At 35.5% G+C, this 20,629-nt stretch overlaps 1 protein-coding gene across 2 annotated transcripts; it reads left to right on the top strand.

The window, feature by feature from the left end:
• The first annotated feature begins 285 nt into the window (after positions 1 to 285).
• zgc:114123 (uncharacterized protein LOC569174 homolog) lies at positions 286 to 19,748 on the top strand. Of its 2 annotated transcripts, XM_067372213.1 has the most exons (17): positions 286 to 334; positions 425 to 682; positions 7,132 to 7,163; positions 7,258 to 7,437; positions 7,586 to 7,711; positions 7,827 to 7,886; positions 10,011 to 10,178; positions 10,299 to 10,379; positions 11,402 to 11,519; positions 11,750 to 11,829; positions 12,150 to 12,195; positions 12,554 to 12,630; positions 13,561 to 13,677; positions 15,869 to 15,936; positions 16,009 to 16,036; positions 16,120 to 16,244; positions 19,467 to 19,748. In XM_067372213.1, exons 2-17 carry the CDS (start codon positions 430 to 432, stop codon positions 19,633 to 19,635), a joined length of 1,728 nt encoding a protein of 575 aa, XP_067228314.1. In that variant the 5' UTR covers positions 286 to 334; positions 425 to 429; the 3' UTR covers positions 19,636 to 19,748. The 2 variants fall into 2 exon arrangements, with proteins under 2 accessions (XP_067228314.1, XP_067228315.1); XM_067372214.1 differs by having other exon boundaries at positions 293 to 682; positions 11,753 to 11,829.
• Positions 19,749 to 20,629: the final 881 nt, after the last annotated feature.

The following is a 20,629-nucleotide window of genomic DNA, read 5'->3' as shown; positions in this document are numbered from 1 at the left end:
AGAACAAATTACCTTTTGATTATAAATCAAACATTTCTTTGCAATAATATCGTCCACAATAACACCAGAGGGATTTCATGTAGACTAAGTACACAGACTTGTATCTTAATGTTGTGATTCATCTCTGTGGAAATGATGCTGTAAAAGTTTCGTTCGAATTTGCAATTTGAACCGGTCTGAACGAACCGATTCACAACAAATGAATCGCAGTTCTCCACACACACTCATACTAGGGAGAAGTTCGACAGTGTTATCAAAGTGACTCAGTTCTCAGGTGCAGTTAATTACGGTCATTATAGAGAAGAATTGTGAAGAACACGTAAAGGAACGAAAGGTTTTTATCATTGTGGAAGTAATCTTTTGTTATTCAAGCAGCGTTTTAAATACCTGTAGTGTTTGTTAAGCTGAAATTCACACGTTTCAGAGGAGATGATGGAGTTATATGACATGAACACAGGTCAGATGTGTTCATATGATCAGATGTCTCTGGGGGAGATGCTTCAGATTCAGGATCATCCTGTGAGTGAAGAGCAGGCGTGGGCTCTGTGCTATCAGCTCTGCTCTTTACTCTCGCATCAATCCAGTCAGGAGACATGGAAAACTGTCGTGTCTCCAGCCGCAGATGGCGTTTTGCTCTCCAGGGACGGCAGCGTCTCTCTGCGGCCGATTAGCAGTGATGCTGGTAAGAACACTGGGGCGGAAAATATGCAGCTTTAACATTTTAACAACAAAATTGTGTTTTGACGTTTATATTTTAAGAAATGTTGTGGATTCATTAAGTTAAGTGCACTAGCTGTAACATGTTGTTGTCCATTGTAAAATAGCGTAATGGATTTACAATGGAAGTCTATGGGAAGCCATATCAGAGGGTCTAAAAGCAGATTTTTTTCAAAAGTCTTTCAGTACTGGGTAGTAACTGATACTTATAATCTGGGTTACGTAATCGGATTCCAAAAATGTAGTAGTACTTGTCAATATTATAATATAATATAATATAATATAATATTATATTATATTATATTATATTATATTATATTATATTATATTATATTATAGCTATTTTTAAATGCTCAGATTACAGTTACTTTTTATGGATTACATAATTACATATTCATACAATGGCAGTAAATTGTTTGTAACTTTGTAATTTTGTTTTTATTCATTTTAATTTGACATCTTTATGATTTAATTAATCTTAATTAATTTAATATATTTATCAACTCTTATTAATCCTTGCATAATGTAATACTTAATGTATTTCATGATGTTGATTAAAAAAAAAAAAGGAAAATATTTTTTTTCTCTCTTTTTTTTAATCTCAATATGGTACACAGTAATCCCATTCAATTCTAGGTGATAAATGGAGTAGGTCAAAAGTAATCTAAAAGTAATCAAAAAGAATTCACAATACATTATGAAAAATTACTCATTTTAGGTCATGTAATTTGTAATCAGCAACTGTCTACAATTTGCAAGTAATCTGATCAGCACTGATATCTTTGTAAAAGCAATTACATTAATTGTTCCTTGGATGGGTATTTCTTTATATCCTTGCAGTGATATAATTAAAAAGTTAAAAGACTTACATACCGGTCATTACAAGAAATTGAAGTGATGTATTTAGTAAGTAATTTGTTTGTGTATGGGTGTGTTTTTTTTTTTTTTTTTAATCACTTTCTAAATAAATAAATAATCCCATCTTTAAAATAAACACCGTTTAAATAATGTTCATTTTGGTGCATTTTCATGCCCCTCTATAGCCTATAAATGGGCCATTCTACAGAACTGGTTTAAAGTCAGAGTTGGAAACATCTTGAATTTTTTTCTTTTCCTACAAATTTTGTATGTATGCTTATTGAATAATATCCGAGGTTCACATTTCTAGTAATTGTGCAGTTAATTCTAATACTGTATTTTTAGAAAGTTTTGGAATATTTTTCCTCCCTACAACTTTGTCACTATCGAAACACAATAATAAATATTTTAAGAAGGGTTACATTACTTTGTTTACATCTACTTTGTTAATATATATTTTTTTGCCATTTAAAAAAAAAAAAAAGTTTTCACAGGTAAATCAATAACAATTACAAGTTTAACAATATTTCAAGTGTAATTTATGAGATTTGTTGTACAAACCAGATTCCAAAGAAGTTGGGACACTGTACAAATTGTGAATTAAAAAGAATGGAATAATTTACAAATCTCATAAACCTATCTATATTCTATTGTGAATAAAATATAAAATATCAAATGTTGAAAGTGAGACATTTTGAAATGTCATGCCAAATATTGGCTCAGTTTGGAATTCATGAGAGCTACACATTCCAAAAAAGTTGGGACAGGTAGCAATAAGAGGCCGGAAAAGTTAAATGTACATATAAGGAACAGCTGGAGGACCAATTTGCAACGCATTAGGTCAATTGGCAACATGATTGGATATAAAAAGAGCCTCTCAGAGTGGCAGTGTCTCTCAGAAGTCAAGATGGGCAGAGGATCACCAATTCCCCCAATGCTGCGGCGAAAAATAGTGGAGCAATATCAGAAAGGTGTTTCATCTACAGTGCATAATATCATCCAAAGATTCAGAGAATCTGGAACAATCTCTGTGATCTTCGGGCCCTTAGACGGAACTGCATCACATACAGGAATGCTACTGTAATGGAAATCACAACATGGGCTCAGGAATACTTCCAGAAAACATTGTCGGTGAACACAATCCACTGTGCCTTTCACCGTTGTCGGCTAAAACTCTATAGGTCAAAAAAGAAGCCATAACTAAACGTGATCCAGAAGCGCAGGTGTTTTCTCTGGGCCAAGGCTGATGGTATGGGGTTGCATGAGTGCGTGTGGCATGGGCAGCTTACACATCTGGAAAGGCACCATCAATGCTGAAAGGTATATCCAAGTTCTAGAACAACATATGTTCCCATCCAGAAGTCGTCTCTTTCAGGGAAAACCTTGCATTTTCCAACATGACAATGCCAGACCACATACTGCATCAGTTACAACATCATGGCTGTGTAGAAGGATCCGGGTACTGAAATGGCCAGCCTGCAGTCCATATCTTTCACCCATAGAAAACACTTGGCGCATCATAAAGAGGAAGATGTGACAAAGAAGACCTAGAAGACAGTTGAGCAACTAGAAACCTGTATTAGACAAGAATGGGACAACATTTCTATTCCTAAACTTGAGCAACTTGTCTCCTCAGTCCTATTTTTTGAGATGCGTTGATGCCATGAAATTTAAAATCAACTTATTTTTCCCCTTAAAATGATACATTTTATCAGTTTAAACATTTGATATGTCATCTATGTTGTATTCTGAATGAAATATTGAAATAAGAAACTTCCACATCATTGCATTTTGTTTTTATTCACAATTTGTACAGTGTCCCAACTTTTTTGGAATCTGGTTTGTATTTTGAATCCAGTCTGTCTTTTTAAAAGGCATAAAGTTAAATCATACCGATTTCAAAGTTTAAAGGTGCAATATGTAAGAATTTTGCAGTAAAATATCAAAAAACCACTAGGTCAGTGTTATATATTTTGTTCACTTGAGTACTTACAATATCCCAAATGTTTGCAACTATTTGTAAATCATGAGAAAATTGCAATTTTAACCAAGGCGCCGGGACGTGTGAGGAGTCGCCCGTCAATGGCGTCATACCTGCGTTACCCTCGGTTTCCGGTTTTATTTTGTAGAAGCCATGAAAACACCAAAGGCGCTTTAATATATTACATGTTTTAATAGACAAGGGAACAACTGTTTTGATATATTTATAGACAGAAAACTAATTATTGATATACAGGTCAACACGTTTAGTCTTATTATTGTTTAAATCTAATTTTGTTGTTTTTTTTTTTTTGTTTTTTTTTGTGAACTGGCTAACATAGCATAATCAGATGCAGCTTTATTTTTAGTAACAGTAATACAGCATTTTCTCCATCATACAATACGTTTTAAAATTAATTGCATGCCATTTATCAACACAATCATCCAGCATTTAATGATATTGTAAAATTGATCTATCTTACTGCAGTGTGTAACAGTGTCTCACAGCAGCCACCGAGCGAACGCACACAGTAACGTTATAACATCATTTTAAACGCACTCAAATATATCTAATATGATAAACAGAGCTGTGTTACCTCATACTCATGACCAGAAAAGCGGAAGCGGCACCGGCGACTGTGTCATAATAAAAGTCCTGCTGCTCGTGAGGCATATGTTGGCCAATCGCTCCAGCTCCTCGTTCAGCTCCCACAACACTCAATCCTGCTCTGCTTCATACTACAATAATGTTAGTAATCGCATCCATGAACATGATTTCTTCTCGATTCCTATCACAATTATTTTCCACCGTCCGTTGATGTGAAGACCACATGTCCCAAGATTCCGCGCTTAAACTTGGCATCATCAAGCTACGCCTTTGTTTTGAATAGGCCTCTAGCGACCTCTAACAGCAGAAAATATAACATAGTAGGGGTGTGACGAGACGGGTATCTCACGAGACGAGACAAGATTTTTACACACTTTTTAAGAAATCCTCAATGGCGAAATACATGACTAGAAAAAATATTCTGCAGGTGTATTTGAAATGTTTTAACCAATCATCTTGTAATGTCATTCAGTTCTACTTTCTGAGTATGAATTATCATATGCAGTAAAAGACAATAATACTCAAGTACTGTAAAAGGTTTTGCCACTAACTCAACTGACTGACTTCTCTTCTGTACGATTTCAGTCTCTTTATTTATGAGGTTCTACAACTTTTGACCTCCTAACTGAACTCCTTTCCACAAACAGATCATAGAAATAAAATCAGTATAATTAAAAATGGTAACACTTTACAATAAGTCTCATAAGGTCTCATTTATTAACATTAACATATTACACATACATCAACATATTACATATTACACCAACATCAACTAACAATGAACAATATATGTGCTACAGTATTTATTAATCTTTATGTTAGTTAATAAAAATAGTAATTCATTGTTAGTTCATGATAGTTCACAGTGCAATAACTGTTAACAAATGAAACCTTGTTTGTGCTGAATAAGATTAAGAGAAAACTGTTATTTGTTTTTATGGTAACACTTTACAAGTGCAACCATAATCGTACTCTCTCAATATTCAAAGTGCAAATAAGACCAACTTTTTCTTTGATACAGAGCTGAGAGATGGTTACAACTACACTGCCCAGCCTAAAATAGCTTTCATATTAAGAGATATTTGCATTCAACAGGGAGCCGCTTTCAAAATGCGGAGTATTGAAATCACGTTTGAATGCGCGCGCGCGATCGCGCATACTCTTTAAATATGGAGCGGCGGCGTCCGTTATCCAACTTAATTAAATGTTTTTTATTTAAACTCAAAGCAAAAGGACAGTGGAGGCGTAATGTAAACGTAGCGGTGGCATATTCTTTCCTAATCATCCTAACACTCTGTCATGGCAACATCACGAGACTACTTTTCGCCTCGACGAGAAATCTCGTCACACTTTAGTCTCGCGAGATCTCGTGACACCCCTATTACATAGTGCACCTTTCAGGATTTATTAGTTTGATTATACATTGAACCAAACACTATAATAACATCTTAGTTGATAATTCAGCATACTTTATTTTTGACACAAAATCCCATGTTTCATGTCGTGACTGCACATTTTCAGTAGTGACAGTAATGTGTTAGCAGCGACTACATCACATTGCAGAATTTAAACTTCCATACTAAAACACCACTAAAGCGTATTAAAATTCTAATGATTTGCAAAACTACTAAAATTTTATATCCCCCAAATAAATGATTATATGTTCCCTTTTGTCACTTCCAAAACGGTCATGACCGTTTCGGTAGTGACAAATTTAGATACCATTTAGAACCTAGCTCAAAGATGCTAATCGGCACATGGTTACCTAGCACAGTTCTGAACAGTTGTACAAAGGAAAAAAATAATACATTTTATTGAAATAACACTCAAAAAAAGATTGTCACCACCGAAACTTCACATGTTTCGGTAGTGACTACTTCGATAGTGACAATTTTAGATACTTTTGAGCCTAGCTCAAAGATGCTAATCAGTACATGGTTAGCTAGCACAGTTCAGAACAGTTGTACACAAATAAAAACTAAATTTTATGGAATGACACCCAAAAAAGCTTCCTTAATTGCAGAAAAAAAGGTGTTTGTTAGTGATGTTTCTTAAAGTTACACACAGATTCAGACATTTGCACACATTTATTTCAAAATGATGGAACCTATTTACTATGAAAGAGAGGCTATGAGAGGGAGGGACACAGGAATATTTCCTGATCAAAAATGTAGAAGTGAGGTTAAAATCAGTCTCAGCCAATGGACTAAAACATACACTGTTTCGCTAGTGACATGAAAATGCAGGACACATTTCTTTACATAAAGTTTCATGATTTAAAAATAAATTATTATTATTATTATTATTATTTTTATTTTTTTTTTTTAACTCAATTTCAATATGATTTCAATATGATTTTTAGGTTTCGGGACAACCACCTCCCAATTGAAAGTACCCAATAAATGCTGATTTTGTATATTTTAAGCTTACTGATATTTTAAATATTATTGTGGGATTCAATAGATAATAGAAGGATCTTAGTAAACATCTAAAATTTGAATACTTTAATGCTTTTTAAATGTTTTTTGGTTGTGGGACAGCAGTTTGCACCAATTCTGTATAATGGCCCATATTTGTAAATGTTTATTTTATTTTTTATTTTTTGGTAACACTTTATTTTAGGATCCAATCCTCACTTTTAACTAGTTGCTTATTAGCTTGCATATTACTAGCACATATTAATGCCTTATTCTGCATGACCATATTCTACATCCCTTAATCCTACCGAATACCTAAATTTAAACGCTACAAAAAATATTAAGCAGTAAATTAGGAGTTAAATGAGGCAAAAGTTGTAGTTAATGGTGAATACGTGTTCCCTATACTGAAGTGTTACCGAATTAATAATTTATTATTATTATTTTGTATTTAAAAACTGGACCGTTGTAGGTGAAGCAGGCAAAACTGTCAATGCAATTAAACACTTTTTTTTTTTTTTTTTTTTTTTTTATAAATATCTCTGTCTTTAGGTAATTCATTTGTGATAGAGACAGAGGAACAGGTAGGTGATGAGTTTATCTTCAGTTTGGTGCATTATCAAAAAAACTGTCTTTCATTCATGCATATGCCATTGAGAGATGTTGATGTCTCTATAGGCTGTTGAGTTTGTGGGCCGTCTTGTGTACTTGAGTCTGGACTGGGGTCTGGAAACACAGGTGGAGCGTGAGTTGAGTGAGACCTTAGAGATCCTGGTGTGTCAGATGACTAAAGTGAACCTCAGCCTCAGCGCCGATCACTCTTGCCAACCCATCTGCACCATCTCTGATGTCATCCAGGTGCTGACATCCACACTCCTTCAGAATCGTCCATCTACTGCAATGACTGAATCGGGAGCAGACATAGAAGCTGAATATGCTTTTGGTCTGAATGTGTGAAAGCATGAGTGCTGCAAGTTAGGATGTGTGTCAACTGTGTTTCTGGTAGGTTTGTAAGGAACGCCTGTATGACCCGAGCCAGGCTGTTAAGCATTACAAGAACGTGTGTTCCCGTCTGTTCTCGCACACCGTTGAGTTGTGTCAGTATCTGCAGATTGTTCAACAGTCCCAGGAGGTGAGAGGTGACACCTGTTACGCTTGTTTTTTTGTTTTTTTAACTTGCTGATTGTGTTTTTAGAAGTAACATTTATCTCATTGTTCACAATTTTATATGGAAAAACTCTCAACAGAGTCTGCAGAAACTGTTTGAATCAGAGACCCAACTGGTTGCCCGGGTGACCACAAACTGGGTAAGCAGCACAGCATTTGTCAAATCACACTGACAAAGATGTCATGGTGCCTGTCAGTCTTTAGAATAATCAATTTGTAATATCTCACGAGTGCTGTTTGTGTGCCGAATACGAGTGCAAATGTGATGTTGTTTTTTTTTTTTTTTTTTTTTTTTTTTTTTTTACACAAGTTCAATAAGTTAATGTGTTATTTATTAGAGAAAATATTGTCTGCTCTTACTCAGTTATGCCCAGGGCCGTGCAGAGACCTTTGGAGGGGCAGGTGCTCAAAGTATAAAAGGGGCACATGGAACAAGGCTTTAGCGCTGCTCAAAATATCAATACAGCAATATATTGTGATGCATTCCTTGCTGATTCAGTGTATTGATACAGCAGCAAATGCTGTGATGCAGTTTTGAAAAAGAAACAGAATGGGAAAGTTTAAAAGTTAAAAAAATATTTTCTTTCCACCTAATAATAACTCTGGGATTAGAAAGTTGTCTTAAGTTGTCCCAACCTGATGGCTTTTTCTTCTCTGTTTTACAGAATAATTAAGAACAGCTGTTATAGTAAAAACTATAGAAAACTTTATAGTAAAATCGACATGGCCCATGTTTCGTACAGTACAATATAGTTTTACTATTTGATTTAAAAAAAAAAAAAAAAAAAAAAAAAAATTAATTATAGGATGATGGTGGCCATGTAAGGGGTAAGAGTGAGAAATCATCAAAAATATAAATAAAGAAACTAAAATGTGTGTGTGTGTGTGTGTGTGTGTGTGTGTGTGTGTGTTCATTCTGATGGCACCCACTAAAAATCACAGTGTAGCATTAATCTTATAAGTGGAGGATGAGTGGTTGTAGGCACTTATAACAGAAGTTTCCTGTTGGACATGTCCCTAAAAATGTTAATGACATCATTGTCACTAGGGTCACATATCCTTCACACTGCACTTTGATGTCAGGTCAGGTATATTATTCATTTTATATTGACATTGATATTTTTACATTTATTTCCAGAGAGATATTATTGAGTTTACAGGCTAAAGTGGTCTTGCTGTTGTAAACAATGTTGCTATTGTAGGAAAAAAAAAATGTGTGTCACATTTAAAATATAATTATTTTAATTCATTTCTGAATTGTTTTTATTTTTATAATGATAATTCAGAGAATGAGAAAATTTGAATAAGTCTTACCAGTGTTGTGATAATTATTTTTAAGGCACTCTACGTTTAAAAAAAAAATATATATATATTGTAATATAATAATAGTTTAGTCAAATAACATAAAAAAAGAACAGACCCCTCGATGCCTGCCTGTGAAACTTTTCTCCCTCAAACAGCACGCTAACGTTACTTCTACACTACAGACTACACAACGCAATATAAACGACATATCTGAATGTTCTCACATCACATCGTTCTTGTAAAATAATAATAAGTAAATAAACTTCAAAATCACTTCGCTGAGAATGAAACGCCATTTACCAGCTGCCGCGGTGTTGAAAATATACCCTGGCAATTAAAAATGCGCGTGCGGCGTGGGGAATCGTCCCGGTCGGATGAGGTCGTCATCGTCAGGTAAAATGTCATCATGTGGGTCATTTTATTTACGGCTAAATTATTATTAATACATTTTACTAATATTTAGACATTCACAAAAGGTCATAATAGAGGAAATTTTGCTTTGACAAAAGGGCACTTTGAGCACCAAGGGGCAAAGGGGCAGGTGCTCAAGCTTTTTATTGTTATTCATATTTCCATATTAATAATAAACACAAAAATGAAAATCATTTACTCACCCACAACATGGCTGTTGAAGTAAATTCTATGTTTAGTGAAATATAATATTTCTTTCTAAAGCTACTTTTTGTAATGACTGTTTGATGCATTTCACATTTAATACAATGACTTTTATGATCTTTTGGGGTAATTTCTCAGCCAAATTTGATGTGCAATTAATTTGTGATTTAATTAGATTGTCACATTGTATAATTAATTAGATTAATAACTTTAATTGCTTAACAGCCCTAATTATAAGATATATACTATGATGTATATTAAAGCAAAATCATGCAGCACATTTCTAGTCAGCTTTCATGGTAGAAGGGTCATAGAGAGTCCTGTTTCTTGTTTATATACTGCAGGTGTCCACATGGAAGGATCTAGTGGATGAGTTGAGCAGAGGTGTAGAGTTGCAGCCGTTAGCGAAGAGAGTGACTTTAACTAAATGCCCACTGCCTGCTGAGACCCCTCCATTCAACCAGCTTCTGCGGGACATCCAGTGCAGACGATACACGCTACGGAAAGTTCAGGTTTGTGCTCAGTCTGTCTTTGTCCATTTTAGAATGTTTCTTTTTTGTTCTTTTGTCAGTATATTCTGCTTTAATGACTTGGAAATCATTTTGGTTGGATGTACGTCCTTGCATTCATAGGATGTTGGAGACTGCCAGAGAAAGCCAGACCCTCACCAGACTCTTCTAGAATTCATCCGCTCACGGCCGAAATTACGACCGGTGAGAAGAATTTGTTTATAGCTTAACTGAGGACACAATACAGGTTATGCACAACAAACTTCTGTATTCTGTAAAACGGGTTGCATCACTTCCAGATCTGGTCTTTTGTATGTGCTTCATTTAAATATAAAGCTGTTTTACTCAAGATGCCTTCAAAGAAGCGAGCAAAGATGAGCATAACCGATGTCCATCTCATATGCAGATTGATATCTAAAAGTTTATTTTTCTTCTCAGTAAAATTTAGATATTAAAATTGAATAAAATGCCAACAATAAAAAGAACTAGCTGATTACCTTAAGTCCATAGATATTGCCTTCAGTTCATGCTGCTGTTTTTCACTTTCTCCAACAAGCAGATGCGATTAGACCAGTTTTCCTGTTTGTTCATGCGACTTTTAGAGATTTATAAAGAATGAAGTTAGGGCTGGGCGATATATATTGCATGCGATTGTCACGCGCATTTCGTCAGTAAAGCCGGTTCCCTGATTACCGCTAAATCGCCATCACCTGCTTTCAAATGGAGCGGCATTTAATAGACAGAACCGTAGTTCACTGATAAGACACGCAATATCGCGTTCATTATCGAAGGCGATTCATCTGCGATATGAACGCGATATTGCGTGGCTTATCAGTGAACTACGGCTCTGTTTATTAAATGCCGCTCCATTTGAAAGCAGGTGATGGCGATTTCGAAGTGTTTATGAAAAACATTGCCTACCCTACCTTTAACTTCAAACTGACCCTGTGTGGCCATATGCATTGTGCAAAATTCATTAATGCACATTTTTCCTAGATAAGAAAAAAAAGAAAAAAGAAATCATCATTTTTCATCAACGTCAACTTGCATCTCCCAAAACAGTTTCAACTTTTTGGCTGATGTCACAATCCTTTTCCATCTAACCACCTGACTCTTTTCACCATCTAATCCAGTCCCTCTGGATTGTCATTTTAATTTACAACTGGATGTTTACTTTTGCAACATCGGATTCCTCAGCGATCAGGTTTTGCTTTCCTTTTCCTCAGGCCTCCGAGCGTAAGATGGGACTGAAGCCTAAAGAGCAGAGCAGTCTACATGAGCTGCTTATGGAGGAGATTCGCTCTATGAACCACTGGAAACGCCTGGCACACAACAGAGACCAATGTACACAACTCTGTCCTTTCATTTACAACTTTGTTTACAAAGGAATGACACATTTATTTTTGTAATAGAATTAGTTTTTTGTTTTTGTTTTTTGGTGGAAAAAAAGTAAACCTCTATAAACATCTGGGGTGATAGGGGAAAGTGAAAACAAGGCTCGAGTCAGTGCTAGAGTACCGCATTGAGTTCTTTCCTCTGAGTTTGTAAACCACTGACAATTTTGTTTCCTTAAGCAGCAGATGGCTCACCCATTAATGAAGAGACAAAAGACGCCTCTTTTCTGAAGTCAATTCCACACAGGATACCTCTGGATGTATGAGTCCTCTCAACAGTTTCATAGCAATTAGTAACTATTTTAATTTTGGTGAATTGGTGGCTAATTCATATGAATTCATACAATCTCATTTGTGCGTTTTTAATCCAATCTGCTCATGCGCCAGGGGTGGGGTTAAAAAAGGATCTTCATGTTTTGTTTTTTTTGTAAGATTTACATTTTACGACTTCATATGAAATTGCCACCTCGTAACGTTTGTTTTCTTGTGAGATCAGGTTGGTTCTCTTCATATATCTAGCACCACTTGCACAAATGCAAAAGCTTTGTAGTTTTATAGTTGTGTAAAATGTTTTGTGCAGGAAACTCTTGGTTCAGGAAAACCTGAGCAAGACACCAGCTTTACAGGTGAGATCTTGATTTATTTATTTATTTATTTATTTTTTTTTGCTGCATTGAGTGAAAAGATTGTCCATCACATTTGACCTACAAATAAAAAAAAATGTAAACTACAACAAAAGAAATTATATAAAAAAATTGCACTGCTATTTTAATGAGAATTAAGTACACTTAACCTATTAATTATATAATACCCATTATTACATTAAAAGGATATTAGTTATTGGTTTTTAAAAGGCTTGAAAAGTCTCAATACTATTTTCTTTTGATTTTTGAGATTTAAATATGATCATTAATTTTTTTATTTTTTTAAGATTTGCCAAAATTACAATTTAATTTTCCTAAATGTGGTTGTCATTTCATTTAGTCCCCCTAGACATCAGAGTCTGCTCAGGAAAGCGCCGGACCAGATCTTTTGCTTGCAACAGGGATCTCTTCAAAGTGGTGCGTCACCTTATGATCAAGGAAATGACACTTAAAACATTTACTCAGTGCACATTAAGTTACATGAAATGAAGGCCGCAGTCTTCTACATTTGAGGGTTTTTTTTATTTATTTATTTTTTTTATATAAAATATAAAAATTGCAATTTTTTTCCAGGTTGTAATTCTTATACTATTGCTGGGGTGTAAAGTACTGAGAAATTGTACTTGAGTTTATTAAATTAAAAGTACCTACCCAAAAAAGGACTTGAGTGAAAGTTCAAAAAGTAAACCTTTTTCTAAGGTTTCTTAAATTTACTTTTTAAAAAACGGGATGCAGTAGAGATTTTCTAATTTTAAACCTGTCAAAAAGCACATTTTTTCTCATTGTTCTGACTTTAAAACACTAGGACAGAGATTCTAAGTTCTACTTCTATAGACCTTTTTCACAGACATGATGACGTGTTTTAATGGTCATCAATATTGTAAGTCCTGCCAAGTTTGTTATATTTAATTTTTTTTTTTTTTTTTTTTTAAATGTATGTACATTTATAACAGTTTTACTTAGCATTATATTACCTTTTGCGTCAAATTACAAAAACTACAAAAACAAATTACTTCTTTGAGGGTGTTTCTAATACAGTGGCTATAGAAGTGACTGTAAAAATGATATCTTTTCCTCTTCTGAATGCCGCTTTCTATTGCCACTTTGTTTGTGGAAACACTATTGTGGAGCTTTTCTTTTGCTCTTTGTGCAAATGGAAACACAAAATATATTATGTACATCTAAGTTTACATGAAATTGTAATGATTTTTTTTTTTTAAACCTTTTTAAATGTTAAAGTATCTTGTTTTAACAGAACTCAAAAGACAGATTCCCCCCAAAATTACATAGTGATGAATTTTTTTTTTCTTCTTCCACCTCTGTACTTTTGAACCTTTCTTGTTCAAGGTTAAGAGCAGTAACAAGGGGTCTGTTCTCACAACGATCGTTGACGTCATGAAAATGCACAGTTCGGAAGGAAAAGATCAGAAGAACATGTTGTGTGAGAGATACCAGGACTGGCGGGTGAGAATTCCTGATTCGAGATCTAAAAAGGAGGAGGGAGGGTCTAGCTAGCCTCTGTTTTGTTTGACAACACTTCGAAAGTCAACAGGAAGTTACTCCATCCAGGATCACTTAGAGCACCTTTAAGATTTGTTTGTCCAGACATAACACCTATCTGCATGGGTTGCTTTGTTAACAAAATGGGCGTATTCATGAAGCCTCTGTGACGAGGCTTTCAAAACGGTAACCCAGGAAAAATGAGTGACCTGTTGAGTCGCAGTGCAGAACTCCTCTGTCGCACAAGAAAAACTCAACCACGGGGGAGACTGGTATATGTTGTGTTGTAGTCATGGCTGAAATCTTTGGACACACCATTGGAATAGTTTCCCTCACTGGTTTTGATGTTCTTGCATTGAAGCATTGAAGTCCCATGAAACCAAAATTGAAGTTGTTGGTATTTTTTTTGGCTTTTAGTATGAATATGTAGGCCTTAAAGATGCCGTAGAACGCATTTTCAAAAGATGCAATTTAAGTCTAAGGTGTCCCCTGAATGTGTCTGTGAAGTTTCAGCTCAAAATACCCCATAGATTTTTTTTAATTCATTTTTTTTAACTGCCTATTTTGAGGCCTCATTAAATATGTGCTGATTCAGCATGCGGCCCCTTTAAATTCTTGTGCTCCCCGCCCCTGAGCTTGCGACTGCCTTAAACAGCGTAAACACATTTCACACAGCTAATATAACCCTCAAAATGGATCTTTACAAAATGTTCGCCATGCAGCATGTCTAATCGTGTAATATGGTATTTATTTGGATGTTTACATTTGATTCTGAATGAGTTTGAGGCTATGCAGCTAACTGGCCAACACTACACTGTTGGAGAGATTTATAAAGAATGAAGTTGTGTTTATGAATTATACAGACTGCAAGTTTTTTTTTTTTTTTTAATTGTCTCTGTAAATACAGTAAGAAACGATGGTAACTTTAACCACATTTAACAGTACATTAGCAACATGAAAGACAATTCACAAATATCACTAAAAATATCATGATATCATGGATCATGTCAGTTATTATTGCTCCATCTGCCATTTTTCGCTGTTGTTCTTGCTTGCTTACCTAGTCTGATGATTCAGCTGTGCACAGATCCAGACGTTAATACTGGCTGCCCTTGTGTAATGCCTTGAACATGAGCTGGCATATGCAAATATTGGGGGCGTACATATTAACTGTTCTTCTGAGGTGTTTTAACCAAATTAGATTTACATAAGGAGGAGGAAACAATGGTGTTTGAGACTCACTGTATGTCATTGCCATGTGAGCTCTTGTTGTTCAACTATGCCAAGGTAAATTCAATTTTCTATTCTTCAGCACCTTTAAAGTTATGAATAAGCTGGTGTGCTTCAAAACAATGACAAAATTCATATTTAGAAGATATATAAGCATTCACTTCTACCAGTATGGATCAATGATTTTGATGACATCACGTTGCACTTTAGCTTTTTATCAGCTTACCTGTCCAATCAAATGCTAGAATCTGAAGTAGGGGTGGTGAACTCCGGTCCTGGAGAGCCACAGTCTTGCAGAATTCAGCTTCAACCATGATAACTCACCTGCCTGCTTTCTGGTAACCCTTCAGACCTTTATTAGCTTGTTCAGGTGTGATTGATTAAAGTTGAAGCAAAACTCTGCAGGATTGTGGCTCTCCAGGACTGACGTTCACATCCCGTCCCCTACATTATAGACAGACACTGAAGCTGTGGCAAAAATCGGTCACTAGTTCACTTCACACATTTACTATTTTCTACATGGTGAATGGCACATATATAGTGCAATATACTTTCCATTGAGGCAAATGTAGTCTGGTTTTACATTTGTGTGCGCTGTGTGGCGGTTCACATGACACTGTCTGCTCCGGTCCAGAGACATGAGAACACAGAGTGGATCATATCCTTGAGCACAGACAATTTGAATTCTACACAGAATATGTTTTAAAGCAATATGGAGGAGATTAGGAAAAGTGATTCAAGAGTAGAAGGAAACAGGCTTTACCGAGCTCAACAGCTCTGGCCTCTGTAAAAAAAAAAAAAATTGGAATTGTATTTTTGGAATCGTACTTTTTTTCACTGCTCAGACTTTCACCCACCTGGATAAAATCTTGATATGCAAAAAAATCACATTTCTGAACATGGCCTAAAAGTCTGTTCTTCATAGGTATGTTCATGCTGTGAATTGAGAAGCCTTTATTTCACGTGGCATAACATCTGCTCTCTTTGTCGGAGGTAAGATCGCTCATTTCTCTGAATGTGCTCATTATGAAACCTGTGTTGTGACACGTTCTGCTGTGTTCACAGGGTTGTGTGTCCTGGGTGTTGTATAGAGGTAAGCTGATGCTCTGATATATTGAATGTTTGGATGCCTGATTAATGACGTGTGGCTGTTCATTTGCACGTTTTCTGTAACAGATGCGTCTGCCCTCCAAGCGCTGCATCAACCTTCCCCTGAGCTTCTTCAAGCAAATCGTGATGAAGGATGGTGAGCAAAGCCAGAGAAATTTCTGGAATGAACGCTGGTCCTGGAATTCAGCCTGGTAAGTAAACAATATCTGTTGCACTAAGTACACAAATTTTTTTGTACTATACCCTGAAAAACATCGGTTTAGAAACAATTTTCAGTCAGAAATTGTTAGTAAATTTCACAAACGATTACAAAGAAATGGCAAGTGACACATTAGATTAAACATGAAATTTTAAAGTAAGAAAAACTTAAATCTTGTTTTGTAAAACTTAAGCGCACGTGTGTGTTCTTGTATACATGGTTTATGAGGACACTTCTTGTGTCCTCAAACCAAATGGCTTAAACTTTTCAAAAAAATGCAGTTTTCTGTGATGGGTAGGTTTAGGGGTAAAATCTCAAAATTACACCTTCCCTATTCTACTTATGGAACGAACGCAGCGCCAGTTCCATTTTTTTCTGTAAGTAGAAGCTTTTTTACAGCGTAAGCTTTTTGAATACGAAAGTGTGGTTCTGGCAGAAGCAGTTAGAAGGCGATCATTTGTTTATATAAAACGTATACATGTACCTTTTTTTTCGAAAATGACTGATTGTTTCACTAGATAAGACCCTTATTCCTCGTCTGGTATCGTTTAAAGCCCTTTGAAGCTGCACTGAAACTGTAATTTTGACCTTCAACCATTTGGAGTCCATTGAAGTCCACTATACACAAATCCGCCGCGAACTCTATGGGTGCCGCCATCTTGCCTGCCGCCATTACTGCGTGCCTGCGAAGTGTGACTGTGTGACACTTGGCGGTGCCCTTTAATGACATTTCAATGAAAAGCGCATCCTGCTCATTAAAGAAAATGTCTGGTGAAAGGGAACATGGGTAGATGATGTCAGGCAGTGGCCAAAACTTACAGATAAAGTTAATTTATTGACAACATAATGTAATAATATAAAAATGTAATGTAATTAAGAAGTGTATTAATTGATGACAACAATAAAACCGAACGCTGTAATTACTAGCTGTGTTGCTAATATTTTCAAAAGCTTCACAAGTTTCAAATAATTATTAGGCCATCCTTAAAAATATTCTTGTTTGCCATAACATGACCTACCCACTTAATTATTTTTCCCCCTTTTAGTCCGACTGACTTGCCGATTGTAATTGCGTTAAGACCCACGGATATTTTTTTTTACTCTTTAAACAGCTAATACAAATGCAATAAAATGTGAGGCACACGCAATTGACGCTTTTCACACGCTCTTACGCCACATATCCATTTTCTCACGCACAAAAAAAACGCGAAGAAGACAGAGAGACCGACAGACTAGACAGAGCAGGTTACTTATGATAGAAAAAAAATCTCAGCTCTCAGATTCTGTCAATTTTATTACGAAATTCAAACAATAAGTACCGTTTTGTTGCTTGTAAATGTGACCTGCTAGAAATACAGATTAAAAAAAATTACAACATCGGACAACGTATAATGTTATTTTCTTGTAAACATGTTTTTCAAAATGGATTTATGTATTCACACTTACCTTCGTCTGAGGTAAATCTCTCCGAAATGACCGAACGCTGTCAGCTAGCAGCCATTCACACAGAAACTGTTTTGGCTGATATGTGTACTGTATTACATCTTTATTTATATTTTTACTTATATCATTAAATAAAGTTGTTATTATAATAAAAAATGCATTATATTTAAATTGTTATTTTTAAATATTACTGCAAGCTGATAATGCTGTAAACATGCAGAGAGCCCTAAGTTAGGTGTTGTTTTTTTCTTGAGAAAAATTAATGCCTACCTTGTGTAGCCTACCTAATATTTATCTAAATGAGTCAATATTAAATCAAATCACAATATTAAATAATAATAATTGAATAATTGAATTAAAATAATAAAAAGTGTAGCTTACCAGAAATTGTAGCCTACTATGTAAACATTGTAACATGTCACTAAACCTAATAAAATTCAGCTTAGTTACTAAAATGTTTTGACAATCACAATACACTTATTTTGATGCAATAATAAAAATATTTACATTTTTTACGACCTACCGACCATTTTTTTTTGGGCTGTTACTGCAAACCAAAATATTTTTAAGGATGGCCTTAGCCACGACCAGTTGTAGCAATAAAATACATGTTCTTACAGGTATTCAAGATTATTTTATTAATCATCTGGCATGCGATGAGCATCTCGGTTATGTGTTTCATCCACTTTTGACGCACATCTTGGTCCTCTGCTCGACCAGGAACTGTTCTCCTTATAGTGCAATCTATAATACGTGCAATCTATAATACGGCTATACGGATATGTGCAATCCGTATGGCCGTAAACATGGGCAGTCAATGTGCAGCAAAGGTTCGTGGATTACACAAACGGTTTTATTCCAGGCCTGTAGTTTTGTGCTGTTGTTAAAACAACCAACCACACAACACGCTCTTCCCGGCATCACTGGACAGCATACGAACTAAAAAAAACTATATAGCTAACATCTACTACAGCCTACGGGACCAGCACGCTACTTCTGCTACAAGGCACGCAGTAATGGCGACGCTGCTTTACTTCCGTGTTTCGCCGGATTTGTCTATAAGGAGAATAATTCTGGAATGTTTTCATCAAAAACCTTAATTTCTTTTTGACTGAAGAAAGAAAGACATGAACATCATGGATGACATGGGGGTGAGTAAATTATCAGAATTTTATTTGAAAGTGAACTAATCCTTTAAGCACAAAAAGCTTAGAAAAAGAACTCAATGCGGTACTCGTGCGCTGTCTCAAGACTTGTTTCTTCTTTCCCTTACCACTGCGTCCGTCCTCTGACTTGCACCCCAGATGCTTACCATTTTATCTTTTTTCTGAAACTGAGATTTTAATAATGTTTAAAAATAATAAGCTTTGTTATGATTACAGCAGAAATACCAGAGCAAATTCCTAGCCTTCGAATATTGTTGGACAACGTGGTGCCTTCAAGTCAAAAAGGTTGAGAACTACTGCTCTAGCTGTATCCACATACTCCTTCACAACATCAATGTGTACAATACTGTAATGCCTCAAAAGCATGCTGTTGTTCATCTAATGAGTTCAGCCAGATGTCATGATAGAGGTCTGCAGAGGCAAATACATCTTCCAGTTTTTCTTTATTAATATGGCGATTTGACAACAATCTTGAATAAATCTGATTTCATCTCTTGCAGAATGATATTGGTGCTGCCTGAGTGTTTCCATCAATTTCTATAACAGTTGTATGTGATGTATGGTCTATTCTTCTCTGTGTAATGTTTGTCGTCTCTATGCCACAGGATTCCTCTAGTTCTAGTGTCGTGCGGGAATGACACGACATCTGTTCACACTCGGGCTATGCGCGACTGGTACAGTCAGGACATCTGTGTGAGCTGCCAGAAGGATTTATTACAGGCGTGTGACTCTGTTCTGTCCAGCTGTCCCATCAAAGACTCTCAGGAGATATGACCACCCTCCCTTTTCATCACTCTCTCTCCATTTTTATGTGTTCCTTTATTTGTATATCAGCGGTGTTTGTGTTTTCGCTGTTGGGCTGTTCACAGAGTGGCACCATGTTTGTTTGACACGTTTCTGTTTTTCACCATTTTGCAAGTTTTAAGGTTTTACATTGTGAACAAAAATTAAATAAATGTACTGAACATTTTTACTAAAATGTTTGTATGCATGTTGAGCACAAATGATGAATGATCTTCAATGCGGTTTACAGAAATATCGAAAGAGAAAACCCACATGGATGTTTCGCAGTCGAATAAAACAACTACTAGCTAAATATAATTTCATACTTTTTATTCCAGTGGGTTTTTCTTAGTGTATATGTTCGTCAAATTTTACACAAATGAACTGTACACTAGTGATGGTCTAGAGCATTCTGTATGTTAGTGTGGGTTCATTGTTCATTTGTTTGCCACAAAGATGACTCGTACTGATTTTCAAAATTTTTGAACATACGTTTCAGGAGTTATGAGTGTTTTTCAGTTGTAGCACCCCCTATGGGCAAAATGTGATGTGAACTGTTTGTCCTCAGAATATCATTTTTGACTCAGTTTTCAAGTCTGGGACATCTTGTCATGAAGGTCTTGAGATGATGCGTCCAAAATTTGGTGTAACTGACCAACGGAGTTGTCTGAGGAGATTCTTCTGAGAATTCAAAATGGAAACCATTTGTAGAAACATGAAATAAATATATTATAAAACTTATTTGGCATTTAAAAAAAACAAAACTGAACATAAGTTTTGTCTGATTATGTTTTTTTTTTTAAACCAAGTCAGGCTTGGTTTAAACATATTTCCTTTTACCATCACTTACAAAATGTAGTAATAATAATAAATATAGCTGCAAGCAGCAATTATGGGGCCAAGCACAAAGAAGGCATGACAAGTCAAGTCCACATAGCTGAGAGTATCAGACTGACTGCAACAATGAGGAATTAAAGACATAGGC

The sequence above is a fragment of the Chanodichthys erythropterus genome, chromosome 20 (assembly GCF_024489055.1).
Source record: "Chanodichthys erythropterus isolate Z2021 chromosome 20, ASM2448905v1, whole genome shotgun sequence".
Classification (NCBI taxonomy): Eukaryota; Metazoa; Chordata; class Actinopteri; order Cypriniformes; family Xenocyprididae; genus Chanodichthys; species Chanodichthys erythropterus.
Note: the sequence above shows the minus strand (reverse complement) of the source record. Positions and strands in the feature narration are given on the sequence as shown.

Bases quoted from the DNA above. Each gene is read 5' to 3' on its own strand.
- zgc:114123 (XM_067372213.1), top strand. From the start codon at position 430: ATGATGGAGTTATATGACATGAACACAGGTCAGATGTGTTCATATGAT. The intron at 11,830-12,149 runs GTATGAGTCCTC...TGTTTTGTGCAG, and splicing joins CACACAGGATACCTCTGGAT to GAAACTCTTGGTTCAGGAAA. The intron at 16,245-19,466 runs GTAAGTAAACAA...TCTATGCCACAG, and splicing joins TGGTCCTGGAATTCAGCCTG to GATTCCTCTAGTTCTAGTGT.